The sequence below is a fragment of the Dendrobates tinctorius genome, unplaced genomic scaffold (assembly GCF_039654945.1).
Source record: "Dendrobates tinctorius isolate UK_male_01 unplaced genomic scaffold, ASM3965494v1 ptg000079l, whole genome shotgun sequence".
Lineage (NCBI taxonomy): Eukaryota > Metazoa > Chordata > Amphibia > Anura > Dendrobatidae > Dendrobates > Dendrobates tinctorius.
In genome coordinates this window covers 21,246,348-21,259,008 of record NW_027361747.1, presented here as the reverse complement: position 1 = coordinate 21,259,008, position 12,661 = coordinate 21,246,348, and the positions used below count along the sequence as shown (strand labels likewise).

Here is a 12,661-nt window from a genome sequence, read left to right as displayed (position 1 = left end):
GTCCCTCTCCTGGGTCTTTACTTAAAATGGTTATCCGGGACTCATTTATTTTTTCTTATTGACCCTTCCTTCCGACGATTCTGTGGTTTCCGGTGAGGGCACATCGACAGAGCAGCTGTTTCTCTTTCACTCTGTTGATGGGAGATTAATGCTGTTGTCATGCGGACTGACAGCCAAGTCCCCACTGCATAACTGTTGGAAGCTGGCTGTCAATCAGCATAACATCAGCATTGACGCCCCATAAACAGAGCAGCCAGGAAGAGGAAGGGCTGCTCTGTTGACTTGAATTCAAATGCAGAAACAGAATCACCAGTGCTGGCAGGACTGATGTGTTATAACTCTGAGCTGGTGCCGGAAAGAACATGCGGTGGTTACTATAGTTTGCAACTACCTGCCTGTCAATTCTTTAAGCCATGAGAAAAAATCAAGTAGTCCCAGATTAATAATGTATCCCATCCTGGCTCCTTCCTGTAATAATGTCACCCATCCTGACCCCAACCTATAAAAATAGCCCCTAGCCTGAAAAAATGTCCTCTACACTGGCGCACTCCTAAGTCACAAAAAATAAATGATTCTTCTCCCTCTTCCGCAGTATGAAGTGCCCTCCTCCTCCCTCATAGCCAGAGCACGCCAACATCTAGTTCCGGTCTATAGAGCTATTGCAACGCAATATATCTGATGATGCACATTCATGAAAATGGGTCTGATGTCAGCGGGCCCCCTGACTCCAGCTTCTGCAACAGTCATCAATACCTCTCTGTTAGCTATGTTAGTTTAACTAATACAGTCATTTATTGGTTTTCAGTGGGATTTATATTATCTTTATGTTCATAAAGCTCTGTCACCAGGTCAAAAGTGGACAGTTTTTGATCTTACTCTATTCTCGCTGCTCTCCTGCGATTACTGTTTAATTTTTTTTTTGTTTTTGCTTGTTTGTTTTTTTTTATTTAGTAACATAGTAACATAGTAATTAAGGTTGAAGGAAGACTTTAAGTCTATCTAATTCAACCCATATCCTATCCTACATGCTCTAACATGTTGATCCAATTTGCCACATGGTTCCATAGATACTGGCTTTTTATTTAGTGCACCCAATATTCTAATTTATATGGTCTTTACCAAGGGGACTTTACTCCCAAATTAATAATGCTGAGCACCCTAAAGGCACTACTCCAGAGAATCCCGTGAGCAACCTTCTTGGTAACAACCATAAAAATTAGCGCACAAAAAACCCAAATGCACAGAATCAAAAGGCAGATTTAAAAAGAAATATAAAAAAAACCAGAGCAAATGGAATAAAAATAAAGGCGAAAACTGGCTACTTTTTATTCTGGTGTCAGGCCTCTATGGAGTTTCTGTTCCGCCACGTCATGGTGCATTCCCTATGGTGTTATTAACACTATTATAAATTGCAGGTTTTAATATCAGTGTATAGCTACATCTGATTATAATTTACATAGAAATACCAAGAGGAACATTTTCTATTTCTTGCTCACAAGATATATTCTACTTGGCGATAGCATGTATTGCATCTCTATTGGCTGACTGGTGTTCGCATAGGTAGTCCTCTCCAACATCTGAACGAAGAGCAAACACAATTATTTATGTCAGGTCTTCACAATCAGTTGAAAAAGGTGCAGTAAAATCATTGAATGACATTTTATGCGTTCATAATTTACAAGTTTTTGGGCATGAATTGAGTTCTTGCAATAGTTACCGTACATTGTTCTACTCCAGGTGGAAAAATGGATATTGCTAAATTATTTTAGTACTTATCATAATAACTCCCCAGCTCTAACGACTGATATTCAGCCACAGAATTTACTAACCCAAGGAAATAACCACATGAGAATAAACACAAGTAGCCAAAGGTTACCCATTCTGATGCCAGTTGCCCAAAAATACCCTATATTGTTTTGTGTCCGCTAATGTCTTTGACTTTAAATGAATTGGTATAACAAAAAAAGAGAAGAAAAAGACACCAGACAAAAAAAGTAGAAAACAGATAAATTTTATTTTATTACATAAAACAAAAATCACAATTATGATAAAAAGGAGACTATTAATGTAACAGGCAAAAGTAAATTCGGATAGGTGGATGAAGTAAATGGTTATAATAATGCATAAAAAATGTAAAATGCATGTAACATGAATTCTGTAAAGAATAATAGTGGGGTGCTAAATAGCTAAACTAGTTACTCCCCAATAAATGAACCATTAAGCTATTGGCAGTCAAGTAGATGTCATGATAGTAATGATGGAAGGACGGCTGAGTGCACTAGAGATGAATTGTATATTAATGGTAGGCTAAATAGCCATATCAGTTACATTGCTACATCACTACCCATGCACATGGCTATGTATTAAAGATACCACCGAAATATTAAATGACTTACCGTATGTACTCGAGTATAAGTCGACCCGAGTATAAGCGAAGGCACCTAATTTTGCCACGAAAAACTGGGTAAACTTATTGACTCAAGTATGAGCCGGGTATGCATTGTCCCCTCATCCCTATCCTGCTATGCATGGCTGCCCCGTCCCTGTTCTTGTATACAAGGCTCCCCCGTCCCTGTCCTTGTATGCATGGCTCCTCGTCGCTATCCTTGTATGCATGGCTTCCCTGTCCTTGTATGCATGGCTCCCTGGTCCCTGACCTTGTATGCATGGCTCCCCCATTGCTGTCCTTGTATGCATGACTCCTAGTCCCTGTCCTTGTATGCATGGCTCCCCTGTCCCGTCCTTGTATGCATGGATCCTTATCCTTTATCCTTGTATGTATGGCTCCTATAAAAAAAAACATCCTACTTACCTTGCCTGTGCGCCCTCACTGCATCTCGTTCAGGCGCCAGCAGCTTTTCCAGCTGACCAATCACATGGCCCCGCTCATTAAGGTAATAAATATTTACTCCACGCCTATGGGAGTGGAGAGGCGTGAATATTCATTACCTTAATGAGAGGGGCTCGTAAGAGCTGCTGGTGCTGGAACGAACGAGATGCAGTGATGGCGCGCAGAGAAGGTAAGTAGGAAGTGTGCTGGAAGCCGGCGGCTGCGGCTATCACTACACTATTACAGAGAAATATTAATTTCTCTTTAGCAGCGGCACAGGTTTTAGCCACAGCTTCCAGCTCCTGCCTCTTGACATGCTGCTCCCCCTCCCCCGTCATCTTTCTGGGACAGATGACTCATGTATAAGCTGAGGGGGCAGTTTTCAGCACAAAAAAAATGTGCTGAAAAACTCGGTTTATACATGAATATATATGGTAAATACTGTTTAGTGCAGTCAGTCATTACAGGATTGATACCTCAACAACCAAAAAAAAGACAATTAAAATATTAATAGATAAAAAATGTAGCCATAACAAATCATATACATACATGTACCCAGGAGAAAGACAACTAATGTGCGTTTCGCTCATACTTCATCTGGGGCCAGAATGAAGTTGAATTAATTTTTACTAACATAAATAAAATAAATATGATAAGGGGCGCTAGTATAAATAAGGGAAATACCAGCCGCACGCAGAACAACACACCACAAGGTTGTCAGAGTTAAATATACTGAGATTAATAAATGTTTGCGCTAAAGTATCCCTTGTGGAGTAATTACACCTGGTTATATGAAGGGCACAGAGGTTAAGAAAAAAAGGGCTCACAATTATATTAACGTAAACCACCAAGGAAGGTGTTGTAGGTGTTGTAATGGTTAACACATTAGTTTGCAATTTGCATACAATTCCAGCAAAACACACCAAGGATTTACCTCATGCTTTCGGTTGCAAGATGTCATTCTATCATGCTTGCATTGGGAAAAGGAGAAGCAATTCCTACAGCGTTAAGTTTCAATATATCTTTAGCAGGACTGTGTCACAGTATTACAGGTTTCTTCCGGAGCGCTGTCCTGGCCGGCGAAAGACGCTCCAAACACTCACGAATCCAACAATGCGCTAGCGTGATGGTTACCTTTCATGACCTGCGGTGTGTATGGAGCCAGCAGGACCTTCGTGACATAGGTGGTCACGTGAGGGAGTCAAGAGTGCTGTATAAACCAATTCCTAATTAACGGCACAATAATAACTGGCTTACAAATTGTCCGAAGGATCTGGAGAAAAGGAGACTTCATTAAAAAGATGTCCCATGCAGAAAGTCAGTGGATTTTCAACCTGGATTCTTTAATACCAAGGGGACTTAATTCTGAAGTTTAACTCTTCACATTTCATTGATAAATATGACAGCATGCAAGGAGTTAATATGACAGGCCACAAATCGCAGGTTATAAGACGACCATTCCCCCAAATGGACCATCCCTGTTTCACGATCCAGGTTGGATTTGACAGATTAAATGCACAAAGTAACCTTTTTTTTTCCTTTGGCTGTGTGCCAAAGGTGGTTTTGCGCCCGGTGGCCATTAGGGTCATTGCACTGTGGTGATTTCAGTTGTAGTTTTCCCCCCGGTGGCCATTAGGGTCATTTCACTCTGGTTACCTTGGTTTGTGCATGTGATTATGTAACAGGTGTGATTGCTCTATAAAAGAGTGTCACGTGTGTCAATCACTTTTGGTGATAAGTTTCTCATTTGCAAGCAAGCCTGGGTAAAGAATGGAGCTGAAGGAGTGTCTCTGGCAGCCCAGTCAGAGTGCCGAAGTAGCAGATATGGTGTCTGCAAGGAGGGCTGGCATTGCTTGGTCAGAGTCCTGGAGTGGCAGCTATGATGTCAGCGAGGAGTTCGTGGAAAGCTTGGTGGAGTGGCAGCTATGGTGTAGAGCTGCACTCAGTTTCTGGACTCTTTTGCTGAAGCTGCACACAGGTGCTGAACCCCGTTGCTGGACAGTGCACCCAGATGTTGGACTCGGTGAAGGAAAAGATGCTCTGTTGCTTTGAGTGTAAGCAACAGAGCAAAGCTAAGTGGTGTTCCCCTGTTTTGTCATTTTTCCTTATGTGTGTTTAGTGCAGTGGTGGGATTAGTTTCCGCACTGACCAATTTCCTAATGGGGGTTTAGTTGCAGGGCGAGCTAGGGATATCAGGTATCCAGATCGGCACCCGGTGCGGCAGCGGCCTAGTGAACTTTAGGAGTGTAGAGACACTGACTCAGGGGAGTGCAGGAGGTCTCCACTTCCCCGTTTCCCTATCGCAGGGCCACCATTGTTATTGTTACCCAGGTTTTCCCTATTCCCTTGTCTTATTGTATTAGTTGCCAGCCTGCGGGCCGCGTCACATAGGACAATTACACGTGCCGCGTCCTGTTATATCAGTTACCGGCCTGCTGGCCGTGTCACTCAGGACGGGGCACGTGACACCCTGAAGAAGGAAACCGAACATTTCTGAAACTAGTTGGAAGAAATTGGTCCATATAGCACTCTGTACTCCCTCACGTGACCACCTATGTCACGAAGGCCCTACTGGCTTCATACACACCACAGTTCCTGAAAGTCATGTTTGCAGTCCAGGAATATCACTTCTAATATTTTTGTAAATGTGTATTGAGATTCTATAATAATAACAATAATAATAATACATTTTATTTCTATAGCACTGACATATTCCACAGCACTTTACATTTCAGTGGGGATTTGTACAGACAATAGACATTACAGCATAACAATAATCACATAGATTATAACAAATACCAAGAGGAAATAGGGCCCTGCTCGCAAGCTTACAGTCTATGAGGAAAGAGGTAGACACGAAAGGTGGGTGGTAACAATTGCCCTGATTGTATGGACCAGCCATAATGTTAAGTGTGTAACAGTACAGACACAGAGGGCTAATGGATGCATAAAGCATGTGGGAACATGATGCGGGGAACCTGGTTATGGTAAAACTTTTGGCTGTGCCACCCAGGGATAGATTAGGTTAATGTGTTGAGGCGGTAGGCCAGTCTGAATAAATGCGTTTTCAGGGCATGCTTAAAATTGTGGGGATTGGGGACTAATCGTATTGACCTGGGAAGTGCATTCTAAAGAATTGGCACAGCACGTGCAAAATCTTGGAGACGGGAGTGGGAGGTTCTGATTATTGAGGATGCTAACCTCAGGTCATCAGCAATTCTACATTTATAAAGAAACTGGACTTAAAACGAAGTCTTAGGCCGGGGTCACACTTGCGAGAAACTCACAGGAGTCTCGCATCTCAATACCCGGCATAGAAATACATGCAGCGGCACACTCCGGACCCGAGTGCCGGCGGCAGTGCCGGGTATTGAGATGTGAGACTCGTGCGAGTTTCTCGCAATTGGGATCCCGGCCATAGACTAAATGTAGGAATAAGGTGCATCTTCCCGTATCATAAATCATAAAATATTGCTAAGCAGTTTTAATTAAAGGGCAAGCTTCATTTTAATTTTTATTTCATAAATCAATAGAACACATGAAAATAAACAATGTTGTGATATATCTTACCTGAAAAATGTAATTCTTTATCTGCTAAAATTGAAAAATCTGTATTCAGTGAAGACATTCCCATTACTGAGATAGGAGATGGTGGCTGCTACTGATGAGATTCTACTGTATGTAGATAGAAGGGAAAGGAGGAGGGCGGAGCTTAACAGAGCTCCTCCTGCCATCTACATAGAATCTCATCAGTAGCAGCCACCATCTCCAATTTTCATAATGACTCATCAATTTTAGCAGAGATAAAATGTAATTTATTTGATGAGATAAATTACAAAGTTACTTTTTTCATGTCTACTCTGGATTTATGATATAAAAATTAAAAATCACGGTTCCTCTTTAAGCTTTTTTGTGAAGCGAACTTTTCGATATGAAGACTGTAAATGTAAGAATCCCACATGTTTTCTGAACTTTTCATGTGGGACAGACCGGTACTAGCTTAGAATGAGGCAATGCAGTCAGACAGGCTACGGGCAGAGAACTTCCAGTATTTCTGAGACACCTGCAAAATAAGGATGTGACAAAGACAACTGACCCCTATGACAGCTGCTCCCGTCTGTCCACACCAAGCAGAAGGCCGGATCGTGGAGCAGTCACGGAGGAGCAGCTGTCACAGATGTGAGATGCATTCTACTGAGAGTAAAAAGCATTGTCCATCATCACAAAGAAGCCGACATTATTCTTTCCAATGTATTTGTATGAATCTAATAAGATTCTGTAAACCAAAAAGACTTCATTTTTATAATATTTCAAAATATTATTTTATCCATTTTCTTACAGGCCCTGCCCGTGATTTCAGAAAAAGAAAAGGCTGGTAAGTATATTTCTAACATATACTGGTTAAAGTACACAATCTACTGGCCATAGAGACCTGTAACCCCTCACATATTAGACAAATGTGAGCCAAACCCACCAACATCAACAGACTCGGCAGATGCTCTCATGTATATACCTATGTTCTACTGTATAATGTCCAGTCACATTCTACTTTTCAATGTGCGTATGTCAGACTCGTATCCAAAGTTAAAGGCCCCCATTCATCCAGATCAGCAATTTTCTCAATGACGGGGCATGGTGGAATCAGGCGCCTGACTCTGCATGAAGTAGGAGCATCTGACAAGTGGTGCGTGCCTCCATGCAGCATGCCAGAAACCTTCCACCAGTCTCAGACTAGAGTAGGATGTCTGGCGTAAATAATGCCACAATTACTTGCCATGAATTGACGAGCTGTGGCATCATGCCCCCCACTGGAGACCCATCCCATCCCAGCTCCACCAATTTTGGCAGAGCTGGGAAAAACTGGACTGAAAACTCCAAAAATCTCAATTGTTTTTTGTGACTCTGAGTGTTGCCAAATTTTTGCAACTTTTCAAGGTGATTTTACGCAGACGTCTGACGAAATTGCTTTAATGAATCGGCCATTGTAGCTATGTTGGTAACGTGATCAGTCCAAGATTTTTGATTGTGAAAACATCAGGTTGTAAATCCTGACTGTACTTCCATTTGGTGATGTTATAACCCTACACATTAGTATCTTTTCAATCAGCAATTTTTTACCAACATTTTTTAGTTATTCAGTTATGCCTCTTCCTATGTAATATTGTGTATACTGGTCAGATTCCAGTGGAATTATGAAGAAGCATGCATTATCATTATCAATGTTCTAATAAGGCAATTAAAATGGACAAAATTCCACATAAATAGCATGTCTTCTCCAGGCATCTGATCTGACATGGTTATTGAGAGTATAAAATTTTCACACGACTAATCAAATCCAATTAAGGATTCATTCTCTGAGCTCAGTTTTGTTTGTTTATTTAAATGTCCATTTATTATGCCATATGTCTGCTTTTTTGTATGTATGTATATGTGTTTCTTCCTTGGTTACACCATGCCTAAAGAAGTGACCTAAGAAGTCCCGAAAGCTTGCTTCATAACATCATTTACCGTATTTTATTTTTCTTACCCATAACTGCAAAATTATTATCTTGGTTTTTTCTCCCACTGAGAGCAATTTCTATTCGCAGACTGTCATTTAATTTAGCTGCTAACATTTGTAGAAAACCTATGATAGATGAGTGCAAGTCATAAATATACAAGATAAATATACTAAATCATTTTTATTGAACAGAATATAAAAAATGCCGGGCACAAAATACTATACAGTTGGGCCAAAAGTATTGACACCCCTGCAATTTTGTCAGATAATACTCAGTATCTTCCTGAAAATGATTGCAAACACAAATTCTTTGGTATTATTATCTTCATTTAATTTGTCTTAAATGAAAAAACACAAAAAGAATTGTCCTAAAGCCAAATTGGATATAATTCCACACCAAACATAAAAAAGAGGGTGGACAAAAGTATTGGCACTGTTCGAAAAATCATGTGATGCTTCTCTAATTTGTGTAATTAACAGCACCTGTAACTTACCTGTGGCACCTAACAGATGTTGGCAATAACTAAATCACACTTGCAGCCAGTTGACAAGGTATAAAGTTGACTCAACCTCTGTCCTGTGTCCTTGTGTGTACCACATTGAGCATGGAGAAAAGAAAGAAGACCAAAGAACTGTCTGAAGACTTGAGAAATCAAATTGTGAGGAAGCATGAGCAATCTCAAGGCTACAAGTCCATCTCCAAAGACCTGAATGTTCCTGTGTCTACCGTGTGCAGTGTCATCAAGAAGTTTAAACCCCTTGGCACTGTGGCTAACCTCCCTAGATTTGGACGGAAAAGAAAAATTGACAAGAGATTTCAATGCAAGATTGTGCGGATGTTGGATAAAGAACCTCGACTAACATCCAAACAAGTTCAAGCTGCCCTGCAGTCCGAGGGTACAACAGTGTCAACCCGTACTATCCGTCGGCGTCTGAATGAAAAGGGACTGTATGGTAGGAGACCCAGGAAGACCCCACTTCTTACCCCGAGACATAAAAAAGCCAGGCTGGAGTTTGCCAAAACTTACCTGAAAAAGCCTAAAAACGTTTTGGAAGAATGTTCTTTGGTCAGATGAAACAAAAGTAGAGCTTTTTGGGCAAAGGCATCAACATAGAGTTTACAGGAGAAAAAAAGAGGCATTCAAAGAAAAAAACACGGTCCCTACAGTCAAACATGGCGCAGGTTCCCTGATGTTTTGGGGTTGCTTTGCTGCCTCTGGCACTGGACTGCTTGCCCGTGTGCATGGCATTATGAAGTCTGAAGACTACCAACAAATTTTGCAGCATAATGTAGGGCCCAATGTGAGAAAGCTGGGTCTCCCTCAGAGGTCATGGGTCTTCCAGCAGGACAATGACCCAAAACACACTTCAAAAAGCACTGGAAAATGGTTTGAGAGAAAGCACTGGAGACTTCTAAGGTGGCCAGCAATGAGTCCAGACCTGAATCCCATAGAACACCTGTGGAGAGATCTAAAAATGGCAGTTTGGAGAAGGCACCCTTCTAATATCAGGGACCTGGAGCAGTTTGCCAAAGAAGAATGGTCTAAAATTCCAGCAGAGGATTGTACGAAACTCATTGATGGTTACCGGAAGCGGTTGGTCGCAGTTATTTTGGCTAAAGGTTGTGCAACCAAGTATTAGGCTTAGGGTGCCAATACTTTTGCCTGGCCCATTTTTGGAGTTTTGTGTTAAATGATCAATGTTTTGCTTTTTGCTTCATTCTCTTTTGTGTTTTTTCATTTAAGACAAATTAAATGAAGATAATAATACCAAAGAATTTGTGTTTGCAATCGTTTTCAGGAAGAAACTAAGTATTATCTGACAAAATTGCAGGGGTGTCAATACTTTTGGCCACAACTGTATGTATGCATTAATAAAAAATAAATAAATACTAAGTAGTAAATGCAAAATGCATATATGTTGATCAGAAGTCAAATATCAAGAAGTACAATTAAATCATGATCCCAATCTTGCAGACGGATACCAGTTACCATTAAGGGACATGCATAATATATGTAGAAAAGTCAGTGCAGAGGGGTATCATAAAATATAACTGCATGAATAAAGAGCGTACATATGCACAGCACTTACTGTAGCGCTACTTCCCCTGCGGCCGTCCATGTGGTACTGATGCGGCACACGTAGAACACACACGGACACACAGACACACGGACACAGATATCTCCGGTACCGGAAATATCTGGATCTGTGAAACCGGCCTTATTGTGTGATGTATATCTGGCACGTATATTCGATAGCTGTCTTTACATGTGTTCCAGCTCATTTTGCTACATGATCAGTGGTCTAACCATCATATGCTGTGACTGACGCATCTTTATTCATATTAATATATGGGCTACGTGCAGCAGCATTGTGACATTCGGGAACATTGCAATTCCTTGTTACAGGTACATAACTGAATTTTCAACGGCAATAAATTAGCAATGCGTTCTCTTCTTTATGCCGAATGCACTAACCACCGATCGACCAAACCGCTGCATGACCAGCTCTACCCTCGCCTACTGTATTCTCACCCATCCCTTGTAGATTGTGAGCCTTCGCGGGCAGGGTCCTCTCTCCTCCTGTACCAGTTATGATTTGTATTGTTTAACATTATTGTACTTGTTTTTATTATGTATACCCCTCCTTACATGTAAAGCGCCATGGAATAAATGGCGCTATAACAATAAATGATAATCATAATAATAATGCACTTGATGGATGGAGAGTTAAGAGATCTTTCAATTCTATAAATAAAATCCATTTTTAATATATAACTAATCGTTTGTTATTAATGCAGGTAATATAGCCATCAAGAGGTTTTTTTTATTTATTGCTCCTTTAAAAAAAATACCTTCTTGTAATATCTTAGAAATATAATATATACTGTACATTAGAAATGAAAGCTACGGCTACAGGTGTGCAATCAGAGATCCTCGTTTCCAGTCAGGACAAGCGAGGGACCAAAGTGCAAAGGGTTATATACCGAAAGGCTTTTTTTTTCTAAAAGGAAAGATCACTGCTGAGAAAAGATGAAAAGAAGGGTGACCACACAAGCAGGCGAAAGTTAAAAGGTTATTACGATTTTCAATAGACATGTTAGATTGAGTAGGAATGTGGGAAGACAAATATCTCCAGCTGCAGAAATTCATGGGAGAGGAGAAATGCCCGACCTGGGCTTGTTACAGAGTAACTTTCTGCTGAGGTGTAGAAGGAGGATATGAATGATGAGCTCAGAGATAAAGTGCTGCAGATGTGAAGCCCCTGATTAAGCAGCGATGCATATGAAATGAGAACTATGTGAGATAAGCCATCGCTGGCAGGTTAACCAGAGCAGTAAAGCAGTCATAACAGTAATTTACAGGTATGAACAAGGACGTGACTATTCCATTACATTTTATTCCTTCTCTCCAATTCTGACCTCAAAATGCGTAAAAATAAAATATGATTGGAAGAAAATTTCTAACTTCATTATAAAAGATAAAGTCGATGGGCTTCCTTTACCAGCATGTGTTTCACATGTGACCAGCTCTGTAGTCATTGCAGATAAGTTTCTGTCCTACTGCAATCCGACAAAACATCAGATCGCGCTCGATGCAACGTAGGGGACCGTGCACATGTTCAAATTTTTCCTCAGAGTACAAAGACTAATATTGGTCCAAGTGCGATCCAATGTTTTGACAGATCATACTCGGACCAAAAATATTCTAATCTGCACATGCCCTAAAGAGAAGTCATGACACTAGCATGATGGCATTACTGAAGATATCGGGGGTTTCATTGTTTCATTGCATTTGTAACAAAATTGCTCCACAAAATTTGACAATTTTCATTATCATAAATGACAGATTTATCAATGTTTTATTCCAATTATTTCTTAGTGCCTAAGCCAAAAATTAAAAATGATAAATAAAATGAGCCAAATTAATCTCTTAGGTTGAAGTATGACATATTTATGATTGAGTTTCTATGTAAAACTTACAAAAAAAGACACATATAATAGATACGGCATCGCTGTCTTGAAAAAGACATGAAACAAATACACGTTGTATTCCCACCATTTTATACTTGCAGAAAAAGTCACAATTTGACCAAAACTCTATGTTAACGTGCCACTTTTTACACATTTGCCTCTCTTTCTCTTTTTACATTAGGAAGTGTATAATTTTAGCATGGTAAAAAACAGTTACAATTAGAGCAAAAATGTATAAAAAGTCGCGGTCTGTCTCATCTGTCATCATTAGGCCAGGGTCACACATGCAACTGCAATGCGAGAAACTCGCGCGAGTTTCTCGCATCAATACCCGGCAGCGGAGCGCTCAGCTGCATAG

At 40.5% G+C, this 12,661-nt stretch overlaps 1 protein-coding gene across 1 annotated transcript in view; it reads left to right on the top strand.

The window, feature by feature from the left end:
- Positions 1-12,661, top strand: part of LOC141096817 (rho GTPase-activating protein 7-like) — a 315,917-nt gene that overhangs the window by 282,468 nt on the left and 20,788 nt on the right. Inside the window, exon 4 of the mRNA XM_073583663.1 lies at positions 7,172-7,205. Coding sequence (XP_073439764.1) covers positions 7,172-7,205 — 34 coding nt within the window. The remainder of the gene's footprint in view (positions 1-7,171; positions 7,206-12,661) is intronic.